Source organism: Chanos chanos, chromosome 3, assembly GCF_902362185.1.
Source record: "Chanos chanos chromosome 3, fChaCha1.1, whole genome shotgun sequence".
NCBI classification, from domain to species: Eukaryota; Metazoa; Chordata; class Actinopteri; order Gonorynchiformes; family Chanidae; genus Chanos; species Chanos chanos.
In genome coordinates this window covers 9,163,498-9,190,000 of record NC_044497.1, presented here as the reverse complement: position 1 = coordinate 9,190,000, position 26,503 = coordinate 9,163,498, and the positions used below count along the sequence as shown (strand labels likewise).

The 26,503-nt window shown below is 39.3% G+C and overlaps 2 protein-coding genes across 4 annotated transcripts in view; one reads left to right on the top strand and one right to left on the bottom strand.

The window, feature by feature from the left end:
• pip4k2aa (phosphatidylinositol-5-phosphate 4-kinase, type II, alpha a) overlaps positions 1-1,272 on the top strand; it is a 19,100-nt gene extending 17,828 nt beyond the window's left edge. For all 3 annotated transcript variants that reach the window (XM_030769134.1, XM_030769135.1, XM_030769136.1), the window contains 3 exons: positions 227-467; positions 776-879; positions 1,131-1,272. In XM_030769134.1, the coding sequence (XP_030624994.1) occupies positions 227-467; positions 776-879; positions 1,131-1,211 (426 nt within the window). In that variant the 3' untranslated portion in view covers positions 1,212-1,272. The remainder of the gene's footprint in view (positions 1-226; positions 468-775; positions 880-1,130) is intronic.
• Positions 1,273-16,454: 15,182 nt separating this feature from the next.
• Positions 16,455-18,881, bottom strand: skida1 (SKI/DACH domain containing 1). The gene has a single exon (XM_030770221.1). It carries the CDS (start codon positions 18,879-18,881, stop codon positions 16,455-16,457), a length of 2,427 nt encoding a protein of 808 aa, XP_030626081.1.
• Positions 18,882-26,503: the final 7,622 nt, after the last annotated feature.

The window sequence follows — 26,503 nt, the reverse complement described above, 5'->3', positions numbered from 1 at the left end:
AGTGTAGCTTGTTCGTGGGGAAAGAGATTGAGCTGGCCAGGTTTAAGGCCGTACCTTAAGAACACTTTACCCAAGAACGATGTGTTCTTCATTTTCTAATCACTCTTTTTTTTTTGTTGTTTGTTTGTTTGTTTCTCTCCTCCACCTTCCCTTCCTTCTCTTTTCCTTCATCCCTTGTCTGGCTTTCATTCTGTGCCCCCCCCCCCACATACACACACACACACAGTTCCTGGCCACACTGAAGCTGATGGATTACAGTCTACTGGTCGGCATCCATGACGTGGAGCGAGCTGAACAGGAGGAGGTGGAGAGCGAGGACAATGAGGGAGATGAAGAAGGAGAGAGTGATGGAGGGATTGTGGGTACTCCTCCAGACAGCCCCAGCAACACTCTGGACAGCACCAAACCCCTCTCCCCGGGAGACTTTGACCCAACCATTGATGTCTATGCCATCAAGAGCCATGATAGTGAGTTGTCATATGGGTCGTTTCACAGGCCCTAGGTATATGAAACTTGTCTGTGAATGGACTCAGTTTCATTGTCGCAAATCTCACAGATTAGATTATGCTTGATCACCCATTTTTCAGTCCAGGACTGTAGTGTTTGACATCTAAAGAATACAGAATGTAACTACTAAATGGGCATCTCTCAGTTTGAAATGTATGTCATCAAAGACAGGACAGGCAGAGGTGTTTTCCCACAGAGCTGCTGCTCCCAGCATCACATTCTCTCCTCTCTTTTCTTTTCTTTTCTTTTCTTTTCTTTTTTCTGTAAGATTCCCCGAGGAAAGAGGTCTACTTTATGGCCGTCATTGACATTCTACAACATTACGATGCCAAGAAGAAAGCAGCTCATGCCGCCAAGACAGTCAAACATGGGGTGAGAATTTATCAACCCCTCATTCGCCACAGTGATCAGTTTTATACCATATTTTATAATATAATGTATTTCACAATTATTACATAGGCTTTTGTGAGTGGAATGGATTTCACTGGTACATGAGGCACAGTGTACAGTACTGTGAGCTCTCTCGCTTTTAAAAGCAAGAGCACTGTCTTTAACTGTGGGTTTTAATGAACCCTTTTGAATAATTGATTTTCGTGCCCCCTTCTGTTTTCATGTGGTCGTAGGCTGGGGCGGAGATTTCCACCGTGAATCCTGAGCAGTACTCGAAGAGATTCTTTGAGTTCATCACCACCATCCTGCCCTAGCCTGGGTGCCTAGAAAGAGTCCGTTGAAGGGTTTAAGAGGGACACGGGCAGAGGGGTGTCCAGACACACTCGCCCACTCTGCTACAAGAGGCACCCTAACAGCAGCTACAACCACCATTGGTTTACATTTTAATTTTTTTTTTTTTTTTGTTTTGTTTTGTTTTGTTCTCTGTTCATGGGACCATAAGGGTGATAAAAGGACAACAGGTGTAGAGGTCTTGACATTTTTTTTTGTGGGGGGGGGGGGGGGGAGTATGGCTTTTTACTGCTTACTAATGCATGTCCCTCGTGGCATTCATTCTTTATCGTCCCGTTTGTTACTTTGCCTTTTTTTTTTTTTTTTTTCTCTCTCCCCCTCTTTCTTTTCGTTGAGCGGAGAAGGGGTAGAGCCAGCGTGACAGTACGCAGCTCAGTGAAAAGACTCTGGTAGAATACCGTCACTCTGAAAGGAAGCCAAGGCGGGAGGTACGGAGAGCAGACTGCAGGATGAGCAACCCTCTGCCATGTCGAGAAAAAAAACAAAAACCCCAGAGCTTCTCCACTGGAACTGTGACGCAGTCTTCCATAAAAGCCAGCAGCCAACCACCCAATCAACCGGTCTCCACCCACCCAGCACAACCTCACCCGGCCCGGCCCGGCCTGGCCCGGCCCGGCCTAACTTATCCTGCCGCCTCCTCTTCTCGTTATTCTTAAGCTTGTCCTATCGACCACAGCCAACGCCTTTACCCGTCTTCTCCTCTGAGTCTGGCATCTGAAGCACTTGACACCTCAGCATCCTCTGACCTGCTCAGCTTGTATTTTTTTTTCTCTCCTGACTGGAGCTCTCCTCTCCCCTCCTCTGGACAGAGACCATAACGGCAAGCTCCTGAGCTGGGTTCACCACAGCAGGGTGCTCTGGTCTCAAGCACCTCTCTTGAGACGGAACAGCTCGTGTGACTTTTTTTTTTTTTTTTTTTTTAATTTTTTTTTTTCCTCCCTTTTTTTTTTTTTTTTGCATGTTCCTACAGTGTTTTTGGAGGGTGAGCGTGTGGTGTTAGTGTAAAGATGGGGGAGAATGCTGAGGTCTTTGGAAGTAGTGCAGCATTGTGAAAAATGAGGGAGCGTTTATAACAAACTGAAGCAACAGCACTGATGGCATCTCTTCAGTCAGCATTGAATCTGTTACACGAATGATTGAATGACCCTCAGTTGCCATCGGCACCTTAAATGAAAAAAAAAAAACAAAACAAAAACAAAACTGTTGCACTTTTAAAAAAAAGAAAAAACAAAAAAGAAAAAGAGAAGAAAAAAAAATAGGATAATTTGTTCTGTTACAAGCTGCGACATTAGCACTATGAAGCACTATTGAATGCAGCCCCAGGATTGTTGCTTTCTTTTTTGTTTTGTTGTTGTTGTTTTTTTTTGTTTGTTTGTTTTTTAAACTCTGATGCTTGTTCTCTGCAGACAAACCATAGTTTACCTCTCACATCGTACCAGTACACACTCTTTTGTGTTGTATTTCAGTGTTCTTGGGGGGGGGGGGGGGGGGGGTTTGGATGGGTAGGGGTATTGGGAAGAGGTGCTGTGTTGTAAAATTTCTTTTGCCAACACGTCGGTTTCCTTAAAGTTGTTTATCTTTTTTTTTTTTTTTTTTTTGTACTTCCTAAATTTCTTGACCGTATTAAATTGGCAAGTATGAACTGATAATTGTATATTTTGCACAAGACAAAAAAAAGAACCAAATGTTATTTTACATTATCCCGTCGGTTCGGTAACGTGGTATTAACAAGGGAAACACAATTACCTGTACCAGGTGAAAATAATTTGTATATGGCATTGTTTTTGAAACTGATAACAAGAATTGAGCGGGTGACGTTACGTTTTCTTCACTATTCTAATCCAGACAGTAAAACCTCCACGTAGTATGTTGGTTTAAACTTTTAAATTATATGCACATATATTTTTACATCACATTTTATTCAAAACATTGAATAGCATTTTAAAGCACCACCTGATTGAGTAAAGGTATTCTGATAAATGAAGAATGTTACTGTTTGAATTTGTACAATGCTTAAGTACTGTAAAAAGGAAAAACAAACAAACAAAAAAAAAAACACGCATGTTTCATAATGACACCCCCCCCGTATTTTGCCTGGTTTTGGTCCAGTTTGTGTGTGTTCCATACTATGACACATTTTTTCCCCCTTTTTTCTGCTTCCCTGGCCATCATTTGAGACTGTCCCAAACCTGCTTTATACTGTGTTTTCAGTGTATACACTGTGCAAAAGTTGTGCCTTTTTACTCCAAATTATTTAATTTTGTATTTTTTAATCTTTTTTTCCAAAACAAAAGTAAAATGTTATTTTCTAATACTGGGTGGTTGAAAAAAAAAATCCAAACTTTTTTTTCTGTCTCTTCATTGTAGGTGTTGCAAATTTACGCTATTGATTCAGATTAATACAATTATTAACTATTTCAGTTCACGATTACGAAAAAAATTGACCATCTCTCCTTTGACAGGCAAATACATTGATGTGCTAGCCTCTCTCAATTTGGACAAGAGTGTGCATTGTGAAACTTGTCAATATTAGTACGCGTGACTCTTGTTTTTTGGTGTTAATTGTTCTATGTTGGCTGCCTTTAGCCATTTTATGTGGGAGTGTTATCTGCCATCCATGTTTCAGCCTACTTCTTAAATGTTTGATTTTCTTGAACAACTGAGCTCTCTGTGCCCACCTTTTTTTGAGCAATGGATGAATAGGGATTTTGTTCATGTTAATGTCGATGTGCTCTTTTTGGACTACAAGGACCATGATTCCCCTGTGCTGTCATGGCCTTAGCCACTGATAAGGAGAAGCTTTTTTTTTTTTTTTTTTTTTTTCGGAAAAACATGGGTGGTCTATATATGAGAATCACTCTGCAGAACAGACATATTCATTTCACAATGTGAAAGTTTCACACAACTAATGTATTTGATCGTCATCTTGAGCAAAAATTTCACCGGACTCTCGGATCATCAGTCAGTTCTCTCTGTGAAATAAATGTGTGATTCCTGATCCTCATGCCTTTTCAAAAAAAAAAAAAAAAGCTCCCGCCAGTTCTTCATTTTGCCAAAAAGCACTATCTCTTCATGCATTCATTTTTGGACAGACCATAACAAAAGCTTCAGAAATTGTTGTGTGCTTTTATAAAAATTTTATTGGTTTATTTTTTATGTTCTTAACATTAATGAATGCTGCAACTGTAAGAGTTCTCTTTTTTTGACTATATAGATCAGCATTGCTACAGAGGATAAGAACTCCCTCCTGTGTGATATCACAATTGTAACGTGTTATGCGCACAGATATTTGTCTACAAGTCGTTGTTGAGAGTACCCCAAGGGGAGGCTGCCTCACGTTGTATGATGTAAACCAATATAATACACTCCATTCCATATGCATTGCTCAAAACAATAAAGCACTTTGTCTGCAACCTTCGGACGCCCATTGTGCTCCATCGCTTCGAGATTATTTGTGTACATTATAAGGTAAATTAGATAATTTACTGCATGCTTCTCTGTTTTCTACCGACATTTGGAAAAATCGGCTTGTCAGCGGAGGTAAGTTTGTGGTTCGCAGATGTAATCTTGACCTGGAATCTGGCCGTAATAAATTAGGAGATAACATGGTGATTGCATGAATGGTCACACCTTGAATAGACATCGATTACAACGACTGCATCAAATAAATTAAATCTCCAAATATAACAACTGGACCAGTTAATGTAATTTTACCGTACATTTCCGACGCACCATGTTAGCCCCACTAAAATCGTTCACGCACGGGTTTGCTGAAGGAATGCAAACCTATGTTTGGCCATCTGTGTGGAATTAAGTGCCGGAAAAGCGTATTTATTTTTTTATTTAATTTATTATTTATTGTCTTGCGGTATTTTTGAAGAGAGGTACATTCGCGAACTGATACGAAAAAAATCTAATTATAGATCCCAGATGGGTATGCACGAGTCGGGTGCTGCGGCTTAAAAAACGAGATTGATTATGCCAAGGCTTGCTACAGTGTTCAAGTCCAAATGATTAGGAATTGGCACCTTAACGGTATTTTGCGGAAAGCTGAGTGCCAACAGCTTTTTAGTGGTCCGCTGTAAAATTTCATAATATTTGTTTTGACACTGTTAACCAAAACTAGGCTATTCAGTGTTTGGTCCAAGGCGCAAACCGTTTAAAAGGCAAGACAAAATTTGATCAATTTTAGCTTTTGTTTAAAATACAGAATTGCCTATTTAGTGTCAGAGGATCGGTTCCTAAATAAATGCCCCTTTAGAACAGGGCATTAATGTAGAGAAGAGCGAGTCAACGTAGTTGTACCGGCGCGGAAACAGCGGCTAAACTGAAGAAAGAACTGTTCGTCTTAGAGCTGTCATAACTTGATTGACAGATTTAACTGTAAGCTAAGAGACGGGCTTCAGCGTAAATAGTAAAGAAAACACCCTCTCGTTAATTCCAAAATAGGCATAGGCCTATACTCGGTATTTACGAAACGCTCCGAAGCCTCTTGTTGAATATGGACAAAATGCTTATTTTTTTAGTCAGTATGTAAAACCAGCTCGGCTTGTGAAAACTCAATGTCGTTCCACACGGCCTTTGGTTGTAAAGTTAATGACAACTGTAGCGTATTCATAGGGGCATGTCAGCTACGCTAAACTACATTGTCTGTAAGAAAAAAAATGAGGAAACCGTACTAAAAATTAACGGTTTCCTCATGAATGTTTTTTATAAACAAGAGCACAAATTTCATCTTCATGGAAAATCGGTGCCTTCGACGCCTCATCTCCCTCCTCCGTTCCACCTTAAATTAAAGTTTCCGGTACTGCAATCCTCCCCTTTAAGAGAAACACTCACTATTCTCAATTGCCAATAGGGAGCGCTATTAGATTGTATTATGCACCGGTAGCGCTCACTTATTTTTCCATAGTAAAACGTCCTCATTGTGAGAAGTCTCGGTTTTGCGTCGAGACGGTTGAAAGATTGTGTCGAATAATATTCCTGTATATATATACGCCATTTCTTTCATTTTTAGTAGAGGTTTAATGGCTGCTAGCCTCTACATTGTTACCGACGTTGTATTTTGGTTTTTCTGTTGGGTTACATAATCATTCTATCATTAACACGTCCACGATTTCACAAAGCAACCACGATTGAATTCGGCATGCGTGCGATGAAATGTGTATATAGATTTTACAGTATTTCCCAAACGTCAAAAGGAAAAAGGGCTTTCTCAACGAATAATGGACAGCCTAGATTGTCCATAATCTACACGGAAGGAACAACGATGTGCGTATCCAGTTTAGAAAAGTAAAACGTTGACACCCCTCCGACACTGTTTCGCATTGAGGTAGCCGATCACAGTGCGCTTTCGCCTGTATGTGGTTACTTTGACAGCGCACCTGCGCGTGAAATAGCACGTATCAGTTTTCAATGGACAGTCATAACCCACTACAAAATAGCATGAACGCACGTAACGCATTTGCGACAATTGATCAGTGCGTAAAATCCCAAATGAAGGGGGGGGAAAACACAGTCTGATTTCTTTCTTCGGTGAACAACTGAGTTTTGGAGAGTGATCACATTTTAAAGTATTAAAATCTTTTTTTCATATTTTATTTCACTGCAAAACGTCTTTCAGGTCTGGATTTGCCCAATGTTAACCAAACAGTATTTGAAAACATAATGAATAATTTTCATTCTACGTTTTGCAGGTTTAAATGAGCAGGTTTAAATGAACAGGTTTAAATTGTCACATGATTAATGGAATGGAACAACAGAATTTAGGTGTTCTACCTAAAATAAGTGACGTGCAGTTCCAGGCGTGCTAGTGTTTCACATTTCTCTTTATTGTTTTGTCCCAAATGATTTTTTTCCAGAAGATTTTTTTTAGAAAACCTTTTGAACATTTCTCAGCTCCCAAAGTTTGTCCTTTCGTGTAACTAAACAAACACACTTAAACAAATTATTTTACGGGAATTACTTTACTTGAAATATTTTCATTTTCACGAGAAAAACTATTATGTTGTCGTTGTCTGTGAACACACGACGCCTTGTCTCTCTCTCGATTTTACTACCACTTGAGGCAAGTTATCAAAAAACTTTGAAAAACGGGCGATTAAGATCAGTTTTGAAATAATTTATCAAAACACTAAAATAAAAAGTACACCGCTGCTGTATATCTTTTGCTACCCCTCAAAGCTATGGATGAAGAAAGAAATTTCTAGAACTTCTTGCTCAACGTGCGCAGTTCAACGAAAAGCGCATGAAACGTAACAGGCCAGCGTTGTTTAGGCCACTACATATGATCAAAAAACATAGGACATGTTTCAAAAGCAGGAATAATGTTTGTATTTAAATTAAACAACTTCTTTATAAGCACTGGTTTTCTCGTAAATAACAAAGATGGAAGGCTCTGGTTCTTGCTTATTCATAAAGAATTTTTTCTAATCAGTAAGATTAACTAGATTTTTTTTTTTTTAAGGAAATAACTGAGCGAAAAGCGTCAAAATTTCAGTTGTATTTGTGAGCTACCCACAGCATTTTGGCATGTCAGACCTGGTTTCCAACAGGACAGATCTAAATCAACCATGCCAAAAATGTATGATTTTTATTTTGACATTGCAGACCTTCTCTTCATTAAATTATTAAAACTAGGAACTGAATAGCCTGGTGCAATTTCAAATGTGTGTCCGCCTATCTTGCCCTTGACCTTACAATAAAATCCTACCAGATTTGGGAACTCCCTTTTAGCTATTCAACTTAAATTCATTGTTGACTTAAATCAACAATGTCTCTGAACTTTCAAGAGCTGACAATCAAATTATATGAATGGTGGTATTGGAAACTTATGCCACTGGCCATGAGTAACACGGTATTTTCTTATACTAAGATAAAAAAAAAATTAAAAACGTTTAATTGTATCATGTCTTTTATGATGATGGGCAAAGCTTTTGTCACCAGTCCTGCTTGCTTGCATCACACACACAAAAAACTCCAGCATGGGATATTTTGAGGGAGTTTATAAACGGGCCTTATCTAAAAAACCGAAACTTTATGTCGCATCTGGTCACAAGCTTTCGCGGTACAGTGGGTCAAGAGGTCAACGGTGGATGCAATTGTCTGAAAATAAAGAGCACGACAAGGCGTTCGACTCTTCTCAACCGATCTCATTGTAAAACAACTACCTACTTGCAGGCATAAATTCCATCACTTCTTAATTTAACCGTTCTACTGCTTCTGCTGTGTCGTCTTCTGTGTTGAACCGCGTTTACTTCAATTAATGAACTTAGTATACTTTAGTAATATCATTATTTTCAAATGGGTACAATCAATGAAACACACAAGCTAAATTTGGCTGGTGAGAATTGAATAACATTATGCTTGAAATGATGTCATATAAAAGTTTTATCAATATGTATATTTACTTTGCGAATGGCACGAAAACTTCTGCCATTGTGAACGCTGTTTTATATGGGGCTTACAGTACCCCCGGATTGTGCTGAACATTCAAATAATTGAAGTACACTGCAGAATGTTCCAGCTTTGTTGCATTAATTAGGATACAGAGATCTTAATTATTCATCTATTAATATATTGATCTTCTCTGCTTCGCAATCTCAGACAAGCAGATTTCCAACACTATAGAGGTAAAAGTAAAAGAAGTTTTGACAAATTGCCTCTTGAAGTCCTCACTGACTGATAAACAAGCCTACGGGCTGCTCAAACTTTGAATGCATATAAGCTGACAGAGACAATTAACCTAAACATCAGATGCACTGAATTTCAGTTAAAATGTCCCTCTTCCCCTGTGATTCCTAAAAGTAAACAATTCATCGAAAGAACTTGTCTTGAATCGCGTGAAACATTTGTCAAAGGTCGACTATAAAAAAAAAAGTTCGGTGCAGGATGTGTTCAGTTCATTCACAGATTAATCCTTTACCCCGAGGTCCAATGGAACTCTGGTGTCAGTCAAACTGAGCTGATTCAGAAATGTCATTGTTTAGAGCTAAGTCAGTTGGTCTCCCCTTTTCCCCACTCAACAAAGCCAGTTCTTCTGATCGCTGATTCAGAATACATGCCATTATTCTCCATGACTCACTCACCAAATGCTAAGTTTCACACATCAAACAATCATAGTTTTATTGGAGCAGCTCCTAACTCTAATCTCGCACAATATCCACGATAGATCGATAAGATTATAATCTGTAAACATTTCGTACAAATTGTTCTTCTTGGTGAACCTTGACTTGCTCTGGGCACGAATCATTTCTCCGAGGTGGCTATAACAGAGGCCAATAAATTAACCAATTCATTGAGTGGAATTACTTAAAATGTTTTATGTTTGTCTCAGCGAAGGAAAACACAAGAAGTGCGATGACTCTAAGGTCATTGTAGATATATTTGCGACTGTCTGGTCGTTAACCGGCTTAGAAAGGATAAAATAAAACCTGGGGTTTCCTCCGTATGTTTGGTGATGTTCCTGGAATACATCCGGGAAAACTATGCTGGTGGCCAAGCCTCAACTCCTCTGTTCTCTGTAAGGTCCGTGTGACCTACATTTCATTTTGATCCAAGGACAGCTATGGTCAAACTCGTCGGTACTTATTATGATATTCATCCCAAACAGCGGGTACGTTGCAAACTACTCTGCATCTTATGATATGATTAAATGTGTCCTTAATCACGAAATAAAGCAATCAGATAGTTGGCCTTCGCGGCATTTTTTACATTAATAATCATTATTTATTCTTCACCATTTTGATAAGTAATGACTTTCCTAAATCTGATTTTAAGGAAATGTGAGGATAAAATAGCCTAACACCAATCTCACACTGCATTTAAAATTGAATGACCAGTACGTTTACCCCTTTTTCAATTATGCATAGCAGTTGTTTAAAAATGGACAACGTGCTACTGCCGCCCACCCCACCCCCACCCCCACCCCCGATTTTTTAATAGATCTAAAACCCAAAATTCCAAGTAGCGATCGTCTTTTCCGCTCCGTGAGGCACAGATTCTTATTCGCTATTTATAAGAACCTCACGAGCTAACAGAGGTTGCGGAACCTGTCCTGCAGCTTTTTTCTCGGTAACTGCAACTCAATGCAATGCCGTGTACTCAGATGATGTAGTTTGTCAAAGTCTGTCTTGGGACTGTGTATATCAAAAAAAGAATATGTCTTTGTACCCTCTTCACGAGAACACCCTCATGCAACTTAAGCTTCGGACTGAGCCAGAAGTGAAGCAAATTTTATCCACTGGGAGAGTCAAATAGCTACACTGGAAGAATGACAAAAAATTTAGTAGAATATTTCTTGTGATAGCGGTATTTTTTTAGTATTCACTTACCATATTAGATCCCTGTCGGCCGACGGGATGTTGTCTGTCTATCTATCTATCTATCTATCTATCTATCTATCTATCTATCTATCTATCTATCTATCTATCTATCTATCTATCTATCTATCTATCTATCTATCTATCTATCAGTCTATTTATCAGTCTATCTATCTATCTATCTATCTATCTATCTATCTATCTATCTATCTATCTATCAGTCTATCTATCTATCTATCTATCTATCTATCTATCTATCTATCTATCTATCTATCAAAAATTAGAAATGAGAATATTCGCCAATGATTACACCACACTGTTTTCCCCCATAGGCCTAGTCTGAATAGCTCCTTATTTTGATATTGTAATAAAGTACACTAAAGGCCATGTGTTTATAAAAATGAAGTGTAGCAGTTCCCTTTATTATACAAACGTTGAATTAAATAAGTAATTGATGGAAATAATACCGTTGGACCTGTACCATGCTTAAAGCTTGTTTTCTAGTATTCCGGCCAGAAATGGTAAGAATTTCCCAGTTCAACCCAGAGGGGAGGGGAACAGGCACGTGTTGCCCGGTAGATCACTCGCCTAATTTCAGAGGCGAGCCTTCATTATAAATTGCACTGTGAACAACTAATGCATAGTTACAGAAATGGAATTTATCCGGTCGCAGAATATATTGATTAATGACGTTGCAAAAAGGTGAGGCGATGGTTGCACTGGTAGTGCTATAGACAGAACACCGGATATAAACAGAACACCGGAGCGGTGAGTTTTAGACTGCCGCTCTTGAGAGCCCAAAGACAGAGTGAAAACACATCCGAAGAAGTTGTTCGCGCGGCCGAGGTTCTCGGGAAGAAAACCATTGGCCCAGAATTAGGAATTAAATTGCCATCCTTAAAATATTGATAAGCCTAAATCTAAAGAAATGTCTTGGTAAAATCTTTTGTATATGTCAATTACGTGCAGTGCAAATCTGTCTCCATACGAAATGTAGAAAAAAGAAAGATTCCGAATTTCCTTAAAAAATAATGTCAAAACTCACAAAAATGTCGAGCAGTGAATCTTTGCATTATTGCGCTACGTCATAAATATACGTCTGTTGTTGTTATCCTTCGAGTGTTCATGTGAGTTGTAGTAGTACCATCAGTGGTAGGCTGTACCCAAAATAAACTGTTCTCTACAGGTCAGCAAAAAGAGAGGTGTCCTTGTGAAACATACAATCTGTATCTGATGCCGTAGGCTACATGTTATCAGCGGATAGAATATGTATGACAGATCTCACACACACACACACACACACACACACACATCACACACACACGAAGGGGGGCAAGGGTAGGAGTGCCATATAATTGCGAAGGAAAATACGCTGGAATATTATTATTGCTCTGTCAGGAGCAACAAAGGTTTAGTTCAGGTAAAATGATGATGATGATGATCATCATCATCGTCATCGTCATCATCACGATCATTGTTATCATGATTGTCGGACTGCATATGTTGTCCAAGATAACGTCATAGCATGCGAAAAGATTGTTGTGAAATCATTTGACCGACGTTCAGAATAGTAAAGAATGTTTGTGTCTGTCATAAACAGTCAGAGGAGGTCAAAGATAAATGAAGTCCATGCATTGTGACCACAGCTGTATCCTACAGTTGGCTCTGAGGCCAACACTTCAGAGAATTTGTATACGGGTGAGTGCGAACGCAGCATGCTGTCTCAGTCAAAATGAGTGAAGACCCTTTTGTAGACCATTAACTGGTATTTCATCACGTAGCTAACACAATACCAAGTGTAAACCTTTCGGGTTTTGGCATAAAATATTCCACAACGGTGCATCTAGTTCAAACCCTGAAAAGTTCAGTAAATGTCTCCGGTGTTCCTTCGGCCAAACAGAGTATAGACCGACTACACTGATCTGTAACAGAATTGGCGGTTCACAGATAATACTAATACTAATACTAATACTAATACTAGTGCTAATACTAATTAAAAGTCCGTTTTGCCTTGTCGCTTTTCATGTAAAATCTGATAGAACAGGCCTATCTAATTTTTGCTTGAGTTTTGACCAAAGATTGCTAATTAGAAACGTTAAGACGCAAATTATATAACATCAATTTTACCGAATGTAAAATGATTAATGAACAAGATACCATACTTGCTACGACCATGGTATAGCCTAATAAAAATACATCACGTAGCCTACTTTTTGATAACTCATTTCTACTAATACTCGAAAGTCTACTAATTTCTAAGATTGTAAAATATCTAAAATTGAGGTCATGCGTGGTGGCACAACAACAATGAAGCTTTCTATTTTATCTGTAAATTTATCTTGATTTTTTAAGGCTGGTGGTGTTGAGCGTGTGTGTGGGATTAACCCGTAGTGGTCTAATGAGTTTTCAGGCTTAGACTTTTAACTCCACATAGCCTATTTCAGGCTGCTCCTCTCCCTTTCAGTAAACCATTGAAATACAACAACGCAATACTCTCCTACAGTCATTTTTGTGATAAAATAGCTTACAAACACTACGCACACTATCTTATATTCAAACAAGATAAGCAGATACCAACTGCTTAGCAAATAAAGTTGCCGCCCACCACTGATATGTTTTAGCGATATTATCCATTTACTTAGATCCATGTTATCTGTACATCAGAACTCCGATGTGAGTCAGTCATAATCAGAGTGTACGTGATGTAAAGCCATGATCTGCCTCTTAGCAATAGTGTCCACTCATACACGTTCATTGCATTTTGAAGTTTGTTCCGCGGTTCTAAGGCTGCTTTTTTAATAGGCCTATATAAAATATTTCCCAACGACTTGATCTCTAATGGACAAATAACCAAATATAAACTGGTTTCCAAAGAGACGTTAGCTGTTTTAATATTTGGAATTAATTCATACATGACAGAATATAGACCTGAACTGGTAGCCTATGCTTATCTTTGTTCAGCCTATTGTTTTTTCGCAACAATTAAAAGTTGAAAACATCGCCAATATTCAACATTTCGAGGGGAAAAGGACGCTTGAACTGTAACACTTGAGCCAAGAAATAAAGCTTTTGACTCGGTCTCTCTTACTGAATGTAATTAAAGGCCTTATCACTGACAGAACAGTGGCTAACTTAGATATCATTCTCTGAATCTTAAATGTCAGTCATCAGATACCCTCCATCTCGCACTCCTCTGCTGTAGACTCTTCTGGTGAATGTGTGAGAGAGAGTGAGCGTGTGCATTTGTGTATGGTTTAACGGTGCCTCAGCTCAGGGAGAGAACCGAAAGCGACCTCGTCCCTCCCCCACTCCAAAACACACACCTTTTGTGTACATTATAAACTTTTTTTTTTTTTTTTAGATTTGATCTCATGCTTGCAGACAGCATTTTAGTTGCTCGATAAGAATGCCCTGAGGCCTTAATCATTGCAATGTCAAACACATTGCGCCAATTAATTATATAGGCTATGTACTTTGAGGTGTAAAGAGTTTTTTTTTTGTTTTTTTTAGCAACTTCATAACAAATAACAAGCACCAGCATCTACACTCAAATGCATTTAATTAACATTTTAATTACTCAGAAAAGAAAGGAAAGTGCTTTAGCATCCGCCATTCAAGTTTTCATGTCGAGTGCATTTATCCTACATAACAATGGTATACAAAAACCAGAAAAATCACAAAAATAAATATGCAGTTTTTTTTTTTTATAAACAACCAGTGACTTCAAAGTTCATGTCAAAAATCTGACCTCAAGTATTCTAGCAAAAGCGGAGGGATAAACACGGGGACCTAACTTCAAGCGTTGACACCATGTAGCTGTTTACATTTGTAGAATCACAGTCCAACTCACCATTACAGTCCACTGTTGAGACCACCCCCTACACATACGCTATTACAGCTTCATTTAATCTGCGTTAAATTCTACATATTGTGCAACGTGGGCAGTCTTAGGCTGGAATATCCTACTAATCGCCAGTGGGAATGAAGTAGCCTTGGCTGCTCTGACGATATGCCGTGCACTTTGACACGGCGATTATAGGTGAGAGGTATCCATGCTACTTGATAAACAACCACGTTTGGTAGAAACATTTACATCATAAAAAATAGAATATTCTCTTCTCAATCTTACACCAACGCGTGAATCATTGTTGTAAGGACATTTGAACGCAGACATTCTGCAATGTTGCCTGGGTCATTGTCACTATAGGCTACAGTGGTGACTCGTACACATTCACGATCACATACAAAAATACACGTAACAGGAGTTCACGTTTGACACGTTGTCTATCATTACCCGTCGGGTGTGTGTTATTAAAAAAAAAAAAAAACACGGCAGAATGCAACTGCATATAACTGCATATTCCCCCTCTCCATATCTATATGTTGACTCCATATTTTGGCTCTGTATATGTTATCTAAATGTCATTTGGCCTGATTCATTATTCATCGAGGAGAGTTACTACATTTTGGGGATGTTTTCAATAATCGTACTTTTTGCTTTGCGACTCATCATCAGTGATATCAATTCTGAGGCTCTAGGGGCAGTCTGCTTAGCTAAAGAAAATAAATAGGCTACGTCACACTACATTCATCACAAGGTATTTGAATTGTCCGGTGTGCGCTACCGGCACACCAAATTAACAAGAAGACGGTTTCACTTAGATATTTCAGGTACAAGCCTTACATTGACCCTGGTAGTGACACATTCATTACTTGAATTATGAAGGAGAGGGACGTACAGTCTCAAAAATCTGAACTGTTCAAACGTGTTCTTAGGCCGTGAGGAACGTAAAATATTTAGTGAAGCGTTAATGACCAAATATAATGTTATGCCAGGTACTTTTGTAAATCATAATACGACCTACTTTAATGTAGATAACATTTGTGTTTTCCACCTACGTCTGTGTCCTTTTTCTACATCATAGACTTTGAGTAGGTTTGTACAAAGAAGCACCGTTGTCCGGAGAGATAAAGATAAATTCATCTATGTAACTTCGAAAGTGAACTGCTGAGTATGAGATGCTGAGTTTACTTAATTTAGTGGACATTTCTGTTTACTTTACGGGTCTACTGAGATATGAAAAAATCCATGGACTTTACATTCAACATTAATGGGCTTTAGCACTGTGTAAAAGTGCAATGCATGGTAAACTTGTGCTTCAGCTGCGTTTTACATCGTAAGCTATTCATGACTGTGCTAAAAAGACATCGATTTGGTATGTTTTCCCTCCAATGACCTCGTGCAAATCAAACAGCTCCTGATTGTCAGTTGTAGAGGGCCTTTGTGTTGGGCCTGTAGTCGGGGTTGTGATGCTTGTGAATGGACACAACCAAACGTCAACACCTGGGAACATATATTTCCCCTCGCTAAAAAATAATGTTAGAAAATCCATTTGAAAACTTCAAACACACATTTCACAGGGTTGACCGACATATGAAAAATAAAGAGGAGGTGACTGGCAAAGTTGAAATTCAACTGTTTTTGTCCGAATGTGATCTAACGTTAACTTGTTATAACAGTATCACGTTCATCACAGATCGTCCCAAGGCCTGTGACCGCAAAATGACCCAGAGTCATGGTAATCTACTATCCGACATGTTGAAAGTCACGATTAAAACAATGCATCCACAAATTCAAATAATTTTGCAGTAGGCTTCCTGCCACTTGGAATAAAAGCTTATTCGTGACGTTTTCTCATAGCTCTAAGTAATTCCAGAATGTTCAAGCGAGAAGGAGTAGGCTTTGTAGCCGAGGCTTTAGAGATAGTGAGTGAAGTCCATAACTTAAACTCTTATTCAGTTGAAAACAAATACGAAAACAAAATAAACGTTGATGGTAATCAGTGCTTGTCACAAAGTTTAAGACTTTTTAGGTTTAGGAGTAGTTTAAGGGATTATAGCACTTTTCCTGAATTTCTGGCTTGGAGGGGGAGGTACAACAGAACCACCGAGCTGCCATCTCCACACTGGGTGAGACCGATGAGGCAGCTGGTTATTCCTTAAAGAGTTCAAAGAGTAAGCAGGACTCAAATCCCCATCACTGCCAATGATCAGTGACGGCAGAGATGGAAAATTCGCCATGAAGTTGAAGGGCTTTTTCAAAGATGCTACATTATTGTTTGCACGTTTGCGTTTGCTCGCGCCTGTCCAATCCTCACTTGATCCTTCATAGCTCTCGAAATTTCCAGTCGAACGAGGACTCCTGTCAACTTTAGCACTTTTAGATTGTGTCCTGATGGTGTCTGCTTTTTTCCCTAGTACCAGAGTCCTGTAATTTTTCCTGACCCTTGCACCATTTTTGTAGTCTGCTTCATCCGAGCTCGGAGATTTTAAAGTGCTCTTAGATTCCTGGTTACTAAGAGGGGGGATTGGAACAGAGGCACAGCTTTCTGCAGCTTCACTCGCGTGGTTTAAATGGTCAGTTTCTTTGATTTCATTTCTGAGACACTGAATTTTGTTGGTATCTGCCTCGATTCCCAAACACTGAGACCCCGTGCCCTGACTTGCATATTCATACTCGTCAAACGTATCCTCTATTTTAATTTTCACATTATTGAGTAGAAACGGTGGCGTTTTCACTGTCCTGGTGGTTTCATTGTTCGAACTTGTAGCCGTGTTGCACTCTTCGGCCTCTGTTTTAATGGGTTTGAGAGGTGAGGGTAGTTTGAGACAGTGGCTAATTTTCGCCTCCCTTTTGGAATTTGCTGCTAATGAAAGATTGTTGTCAGAGGACTTAGAACCCATTGTTTCTTTGTCTTGGGCACAGTGTGGGATCAAGGCTTGGGGGCATTTGTTTGCATGTCCTGATATTCTTTGTTGAGGAAATGCTTTGTTTCCATTTGCACCAGGTGAAAGGCCCATCTTTTTAATTCTGTTAGTTACAGGGTCAGACGTCTTTGGATTATCTCGAAATTCAAGGTGTAACACTGACTCCGAAACCTCGCTCCCCCCCGAATCCATGAAGCTGTTCCCCAGAACGGGCGGACAGAACTTTCGAACATGAGTGGCGTCACTGTCCTGGAGTTTATCTCTGCTTGCAGTAAAGTCCAATTTCTGCTGTTTTCCTGCTCTGTCATAATCCACGATACTGCTGCTTCCATGGTTAGGTGTTCTGTGTTGATTATAGTGGAAAGTAGGCTGCAAGACCAAAGGTGCTTTTGTGTTGAGATTTGAGAATCCTGCACGTCTAAAACGGATACTCTGCAACGAAACTTGACTGGACACAGAACTTGAATCAGACTGTGAGGAACTTTCTTCATCAGTGCTGACATCTGACGAGTCGGAGAAGGAATCATCCTCCTCGTCATCCGATGTTCCGGAGTTACTAGAGGTGGACAAACTTGACCCAAAATCGGAATCATTGTTCATTCGTTCAGAATAGGAACTTGACTCGGTGTCACTGCTGCAGCTCTCCTGAAAATGCCCAATGTGACGATGATCGAGGTACAAATCATGCTCAAGATGAAATTTGCTTATAGATCCGTTGGGTGTTTTTGACTTGCAGCATTTCGGGACGACCAGAACCTGATGGTTGCGTCTACTCCTGCTCCAAAACTGCCTCCCGATGCTCTCGCGCTTCCTCTTCCTTTTGTAAAGTAGGTCGGCGTTGCCTGGGTGCTGGGGCTGCGCAGCAATGGCGGATTGATAAAGCACTGGCTGTCGGGTTACAGCGTTCCGAAAAAATGAATGTTTTTGATTATATGCTACACAGTTACTGGGTATTTGAGTTGTTTCATAGTTTTTAAAGGGTTTACATGCTGACTTCGTGACTGGTTGGAAGTCATGGCAAAAGGATTTACTGTAAAATTGAGGTAGATTGGACTCAGTACGAGAGGCAACCTCCTGTCGAGCAGTTTTGTTTTTAAATGAGAAAGTCTGTGGAACGCCGTGCAAACTTAACCAAACTTTTTCTTTCCAAAAACCACCTCTGCTGTCTGAGCGAATTTTGCTATCACACAGATTATCTGATGAATGCGTCTTTACCTTTCTTTTGTTTGATTTCAGTATTCGCTCTGTTTTACAAGAAAAATAGAGTGCCTCCACGTCCTCTCTAGAAATCAGAGTACATTTAGCCGCATGGAAAGCTATAGAATTTATTGCTTTGAGCTTTCGCAGTTCCTCCAAATCACAGTGATGTTTCTTCACGTTTAAGTGGTCCATTCGTTTGTGCACAGTAGTCCTCGGAATATTTTTTAAGAGGTCAGTGAAGACTTGAGAGAGGGCAAACATTTGCTTGCCTTTAATGACCAGATATCCAAGCTTAACACCCTGCATTTCTTCAAAACCGGACTCCAGGTCTCCCATTTTGCTCATTGTATAGATTCCAACATGAAGCGCTGTAAATGTCCATGTGAGCTGCTCCTTCTTTATCTCAAGGCATTTTGTTTGCCAAACCAGTATAGTTTATGTTATGTCCACGCTGCGTCATGAATAAAACTTTGAGAAACAAAAATAAAAATAAATTCTTTTGAGTGAATTAAAACAATCCATCCACTGAACTGGGCCCAGCATGATTGATGGAATGTGTGTGATGTTGCCGACAGGCTGGCTGCAGCCTGTCTGTGCTCCTGTACCTGCGGTCCCTCAGTTCTCTTCCCATTTGCCCAAGAGAAGAAGAGGAAGGTGAACAGCACTGCCAGAGTGAGAGGGATGAAAAGAAAAGACTAAGGAAGAGAGAGTGGTAGTGAGCGAGAGAGAGAGAGGGAGAGAGAGAGAGAGAGAGAGGGAGCGGGAGCGAAAACGAGAGTCCAAATGCAGCTGCTATTCCCGCTGCTGGTTTAGCCACAAATAAAATGACAGTGGGAAGTGAGCAAGTCCGGAGACACCTTCATCAATTAATGCCCCCGAAGTCGACGCTGATTGGACACTACTGACAGGTGATGCAATAAAAATGGATATTCCACCCCCTGACCACCCCCATCCCCCCAGCTAATTACCATACTATTGTACTCCCACCTCTCTTGTTTAAGTAAATAATGCGCTCATGGCAAGTTCATATTTCAATATTCGCGTTAAATAAAATGTTGACACCTCCTATATCCGAAAAAATTCGTAGGCTTCTCTCTAATACAGTATTAATATTGTCACAACTTATTGAACCGCGACAACGCTGTCGATAGTTAAGAATGTAATTGTTGTTTTAGCCTATTTAAATACTTTTTTTCTTTTTTCCCCGGAAAACCGGGAGTGATTCTAAAGACGTGAATGTGATTTTTAGTGCACCATAAGCCAATTCGCCAAGCTAGGGCTAATTTCTCCTTATAATTACGAAATGTAGCCAACACACTGTTTAGAAATATGATCCGAACTTGCCTGAAGATCTGTATTTTTCACAAAACCTTATGTTCTCAGGAGAAATCCTAGGGATTCACACAAAGTAAGAATCGCGAACACTCATATAAATTGTGAGTAATTGTCTCACAGAACCACGAGTCCCACTTTGTCTGTGAATGCATATTTCACATTTTTGACATGTTTTAGATTTTCTCTCGTTTTCATGATTGCGTAAACTCTCTCTCTCTCTCTCTCTCTCTCTCTCTCTCTCTCCCCCCTCTTCCTTTCTCTCTCTCCATTCTGTGCGTCTCTCTCTCTCTCTCTCTCTCTCTCTCTCTCTGTGTGTGTGTGTGTTGGCAATGCAAAAGCCCATGAGCGAGTGTGTTAGCGCTTGTGCATGTAAAGAAGTACCCAAAATTAAGAAGCTCTGTGTGCAGGAAAGACTTCTTGTAATTTATTCAGTAACATTCCCCTTTAATTAAATCTAAATTCGGTGACCTCTTGACTTGACAGAATGTAATAAATAGTTCACAGTATAGAAATTCTCAATGCTGAGGTAAGTTATGGAAATGAATGAAAAGTGAAACCGCATGTTTATATCGAACTGCTTTTCCCCTGTCTGCGCCTAATCCATTCACTCCTTCACCCCTCTTATACCAGTTATGACTGCAATGATGTTAATAATTGTTAAAATAATGAAAGTTATTTGTCGATACAGATATGTAGTGCTTCTTTCAACGTTTGCCCAAAATGTCGACCCTTAAGTCATAGTAGAGCCTATAAACGATGTTTGTTTGTGTGTGTGTGTGTGTGTGTGTGTGTGTGTGTGTGTGTGTGTGTGTGTGTGTGTGTGTGTGTGTGTGAATATTCATGCATCCTTTGCGCTACACAGTATGCTTCTGCGCGGGTCCATTTTTCACAAATCATGTCGGCCCCCTTGCCTCTCCCCACCGACGTGAGAGAAAATAACGGACATTCATGTGTATAGATCCCCTTCTCTCTACTGGCATATGCTGTTTTTATAAAAGCAGGGACGCTAAGGTTCAATAAGTGGGTAGGAAAAACCACATGCTGAGCTTTATCATTACTCTAGAAGTTCTCTGTAAAATGCGAAAATAGTCAATATATTGTCGATTACTCGAGTGCAAAGAAAAGTAGTAGTCTGAGTTCAACCTACGTGTGCTGTTTAACCCCGACCTTAAATATGATTCCAAGGCTGGTGTTCTTTCGCCCGTACAAAGGCTTTATCTAAAAACAAGACAGGGTAAAGACCAAATCTCATATCTGGTATGACTGACTCTCTCCTTCTCTCCAAAGCTTAAAAGAGATCTAGCTATATGATGTGGCGTGCAATTACAAAAATACGACAAAAGACCTTGCAAAGGTACAACGTTAGTAATTTTGCAAAACCAGTGGGAAGCAAACAATAGGTTTTTAAATCTAGTTTGAGCTGAGGTTACTTTCCATTTGTTAAGATCGTTTACACATTACTGAATCTGAGTTGCTACTGAATTTTTGAAAATTCTAAAATTATGGTATACGTCAATTTTGCTAAACTGCTCTGTGGTGATTAGTAAAGAAAATATTAATATTATTATTATTAAATTCGCGTATTGTGGACATTTCTTGGGCATCAACCCTCCAAACGCTATAAAACCTCTTCAGTTCTAAACTGAGGTTGTGGGATTTGCACGAAATTATCATGGGTCTTTTGCTGAGCTATCTTTTTTTTACATGCGAGCAGTCAGAGTGTTGACGTCAAGGTAAGAGGTAGCTTTTACGACCTTGCTAATCACCCTTGGTCATTAGCCGACAGATTCGGCGTCTGTATTAATTAGTAGGAACATGTCCTGACTTCATGTCAATTGAAACAACAGAAACAACATTGTTCTCCGTCAGTTAGAGTTTTAAAGGCCAAGAGGCTAAATAAATGAAAAATACATTTTTAACGTTGGCGTCGTGTGTACGACACCGACACTTGTACAGCAAGTCTTGGTCACTTGCAAAAACCATGTGATGGGGTATTTAATCCTCTCAGTAGTTTTGTTTTTAAATCGATCTGTGTCCATCGTCTACCAAGCATATTTTAGTGTTTGTTGTGTTACGTACATGCATTTTTAGGAGATCAACCAAGGTAATACAATAATACAGCAATAGCAACAGAATCAGGACTTTCTAAAACAATTGTTGATTAAACTTCTGAGGACATTAAAGGAAGCTGTGCATTAAAGTATTCATATCTCCAAGACACGCGTGTTGGTGTGTGATGTTTGTGCAGTCGTGGGGGCGGGGATATCTTATTCCGGTTCAGGTGCTTGTCTCAATGTACAGGGGTATCAAACATGTGGGGTGCGCGAATTGTATCCATACAAAGACCCTAGGCGTGACGTGCCAAAAACAAAGACTGTCGAACTTAATTTGCATACTGTCTATCAAAGCCATCCGATATCAAGAGTTTGAAAGTTTAAGATTGCATGGCTGAAGAAATCTAGATGTATTCATAACAATGATTGACGCTTTTCTCCTGTTACATAATACCCTGTGTTCATCGTTTTGGTAGCCTACACGAAACTTGGGGGGAAAAACTTGTTGGCGTATTGTGAGATTCCAGCTAAGTGCTTCTCACCACGTATTTGGGCATTATGCTGAATCAAACGCAGCACATTGTTCAGTGTAATGTAGGCCACTTAAGAGCCCAGTCTTTTGGAGTGTATTTCGTCGTGCAGAGAATTGTCTAAAGATCCATTTATGATGTTGCAAGGTCTTGCCTCAACCTTGTTTTCTCAAGCATAAGAATCGTTAAATCACGCACGCTAGGGCAATCTTTCATAGTAAATCCATCAGTGAACTCACGTTGCATTTTTGATTATATATAAATATACATTTTCATTATATCTGAGAATTTTCACAAATTCGCATTAATAAGATTAAAAAATATATGTCAAACCAATAGACTCGGAAACTCATTTGATTCAGAGCTAACAATTTTATATTTTATTATTTTTGTAAGATTACTTTTCAAGATTTCTGAATTTAATGGGAGGCCTGAATTTAATGTATTCACACCTCGACTGGCAGATAAGGTAGTAAAATTAACGGTGGGTATTGATAAACGTACTGTGTCACTGGGCTTCTACCTTCGACTATTATTATTTTCGCCATCTGAAAACAGGTTTTGACAATAAACATATTCCAGTTAAACGTTTGGTGGTAGACTTTTATTCTATTTTATTATTATTATCATCATTATTACTATTAATACCACGTTTAAAACGTAATAATACCATATTTATTACTTGAATGCCACTTAAACAAGTTTTAAGTTCAACGCTTGTTCCCTCTTTCCTTGCAGTGAAATTAAGACGGGCCTTGGGGCTGCAGACGTGACCGACTCACCAAGTGGGGGTCCGCATACTTACGACAACGTGCTCGGATTCTCAAACATAGCATGGGAAATACCCCGGACGGCAAAAGAAAACTCTCGGTGTACTTTATTCCTTATTTAGGCAGGAATATTGGTAGCTACACGCATGCTTTTCGAAAGGACCGCGAGCACAAAGTTTGATGGAGAATCTTCACAAATTAGAGCGAGTGTAAGGTAAGAAGACGTTTGTTCGCCGCGCTCTCGGAAACAAATGCACAACAAAGAACAGTTCTTCGCAGCTTTCCACATTTAAATAATTGGGCATAGTCAAACTGCAGCAATTTTCGCTTATCACGAAGAGGATTTATTAATAGCGCAAACTAAATTTGGTGGTACAATTGGTCGTATTTAGCTTACTTTAAAAATATTCACAGCAACGGACGCTGATTCAACAGTCCTCATGTCGTTACTCTCACGTCGTTACCCTCGGGGGGAAGTTGGTAAATAAGAACTGGCTAAATGCACGGCCGGTTATAAAAACACTGCAACGTTTCGTGTCTGTCTAAGCTAAGCTTGGCAAACTTTTGATTTCCGGCAGCAACATTTTAAGATGATGGAGCCATTATTAAGTTGGATTCGGTTTTTACATAAATATACATATAAACATTTATACATAAGCTAAAGCAACTTCGTTGGATGAACAGGTCTTGTGAGAAATGTACAGCTATCACTCTTAGATTTTGACAAAATACACTGGTTCAGAAATAGGCTATCTATGTGAAAAGCGGGACTGAAAACTACCCTTTGTCCTCCCTTTTAATTCCGGTTGACTTTCAAGAGATTTTATGGGGTAGTGAAAGCAAAGACTACACATCAAATGCACGTTTTTTTTCCCCTACACACTCCAACATCACTGCGTCAGTGGGCTACACATGCCACAATAACTGAATTCTTCAGTTCAATACCACGAGGACATCATTTTACATGCAATTTGAAACTTAAGCGTGAGTAGGTTGGGGGGTGGGCTGAAATAACCTTTCACCCTGCCGTGTCGTGTCTACTTGTATTTTGTGTGCCCCTGCCATTACCCACAAGTCTTTGCGCGAACCGAGCTCGTGCCATAGGCAAACTCCCCATTAACCCTTCACTGTGCATACGGCGCCTTTCCTTTCTGTACGTGAGGCATTTCTGTTCTGGTCGAGAAAAACTGATCATCTCATGGCCCCTTCCAATGCATTTTACCTAAAATATGAAACATGATTTACAGACTCTCTTAACACCCGGTTATAAACCGTAACCCAAAATTAGTGTTCCATTCCCAGTTATAGTTCTAAATATAGTAACCCCTGTTTCACCCCTAACTATGCAACATGTAGCGTGAAAATAAAATTTGACTGCGCCAAAAGAAGTCATCTATTGGTCGGTTGTCAATACAAGACACCTGTACTACCATAACCATTTTTTAAATAATGGTTCATGTCTAAACCCTGTTTTGTTTTTCGCCACTCATGCCAAAATCATCAGAACGGAGGACAAGTTTCACAAGCATTGAGGAAGCATTTCTTCATTGTTAAAAAAAATAACACTGGGAAAGCGCGCTCTACACATTCTCAGCAACAGCCCACAACAACAACAACAATAACAACAACAACACTCTTATACAACTGGATAAGAGCAATTAAGCGTTTTTATCTACAGTGACATTATGTCGTTATGACTATAATTCTTCTGTCGCTTTGTACAGGATGACGTCCCTTTAAAAGGCCAGTAAACTATGGCGGTTAAAAACAAGCTAGGCCCTCTCGGTCATTCAACACAACTGAGATTATAAGTAAAATTCGTGAGACATGCAGTAAAATTCGTCATGTAGCGCTGAAAAACTTACTCAAAAATCTAGCTTTAGTTACAACAGTGAAACCTTGGCCTTTATGCCATTATAGACAATTCAGAACTGACAGGACTTCGGTGGTCACATTTTTAACGTTGTCCAGTGAATTAGATAACACTGTGATTTGTGTCCTCTTCGCTACTAACAGTATAATTTACATTTACCTATAGTGCCATTGAGTTACTGTTGCACTTGGGATTGATTTTTAATTAATTTACTCATCACTGCTAGATTACATATATATTGTTTGGATGAAATGGGGATTCCAACCTGGCCAATATCTAATTCCTCATAGGCAATAGGCTAATGATTGTATGATCAAAATATTGCTTTACAGCATTACCTGTTCCACGTTTCTTCTTATGAACAGAGCATCATTAAATGTCCTCCTTTATGTGACGAATGAAGAAGTCAGGGTCATAACGTCCCCATTTTTATGATAGATTATAGAAACACACAAACAGATAGATTAGGTAGTTCTAGATGTAGAAATAATCACTAATACGATGTATCAAAATGTTAATAAGAAAAAATTATGATAGCCGCAATGGTCTAATTAAATCAAAACGTTTAGTTACTACAGACCATGGACTATTTCAGTGCCGATCATTTTGAATGACAGTTAAGTTATTCATTAACCTTTATTAGCATCTTAATAGAACTGGCTTAGAGCGCTAAATCTCAGCTGAAGTGTTTGACCCGCGGAGACATCTTTACCGTGGTCTGAAACATTTAAAGAACCTGACCTAAAGATCTTGTGAATCTATTTAGTGAACTTTAAGGCCATAAATTTGTTTATAGCTGTTACCTGAATGGATATTTAATCTTTATCAGTCCCCAAAGCAAATTGATTTTTATACTTTTAAAATTATAGCCAATCGTCTTTTCAAAACTTGTCCCACGCATTTCCTGAGTAGGCCTATAATTTACACTATAGGGCTATTGGTGTTACTAAAGATTCCGAGGATTTGAATGTATAGGCGACCCGTGAAAACTTCCATGTGTCAGATGACAGTGCGTGTTCCTAAGCAGTGCCTCTCAAAACGCACTCAACCAAGAGAAATGGGAAGAAGTGATGAGACTGTGCTGGATTTGGACGAGAAGAAAAGCCCAGCTTCTTTTCTTCCACTCACACGAAAGCCTCCCGTCACCATGTGAAATGCCGTTATCGTTTTCATCGTGTCACACAGGAGGTCTTGGAGAAACCCAGAATACACGATCTTGTAACCAACTTTCTGTTGGAATGAGTATAGGAACTAGTTCGTGAACAGATTGCTGTATGATTGAAGAGCACAAACAAAATGGGTTTAAAATGAGAGAGTTTATTTTAAGAAAAGTAAATATACAAGTAAGTAAGTAAGTAAGTAAGTAAATAAATAAATAAATACGTTTGTTTATTGGTCGCGCGTT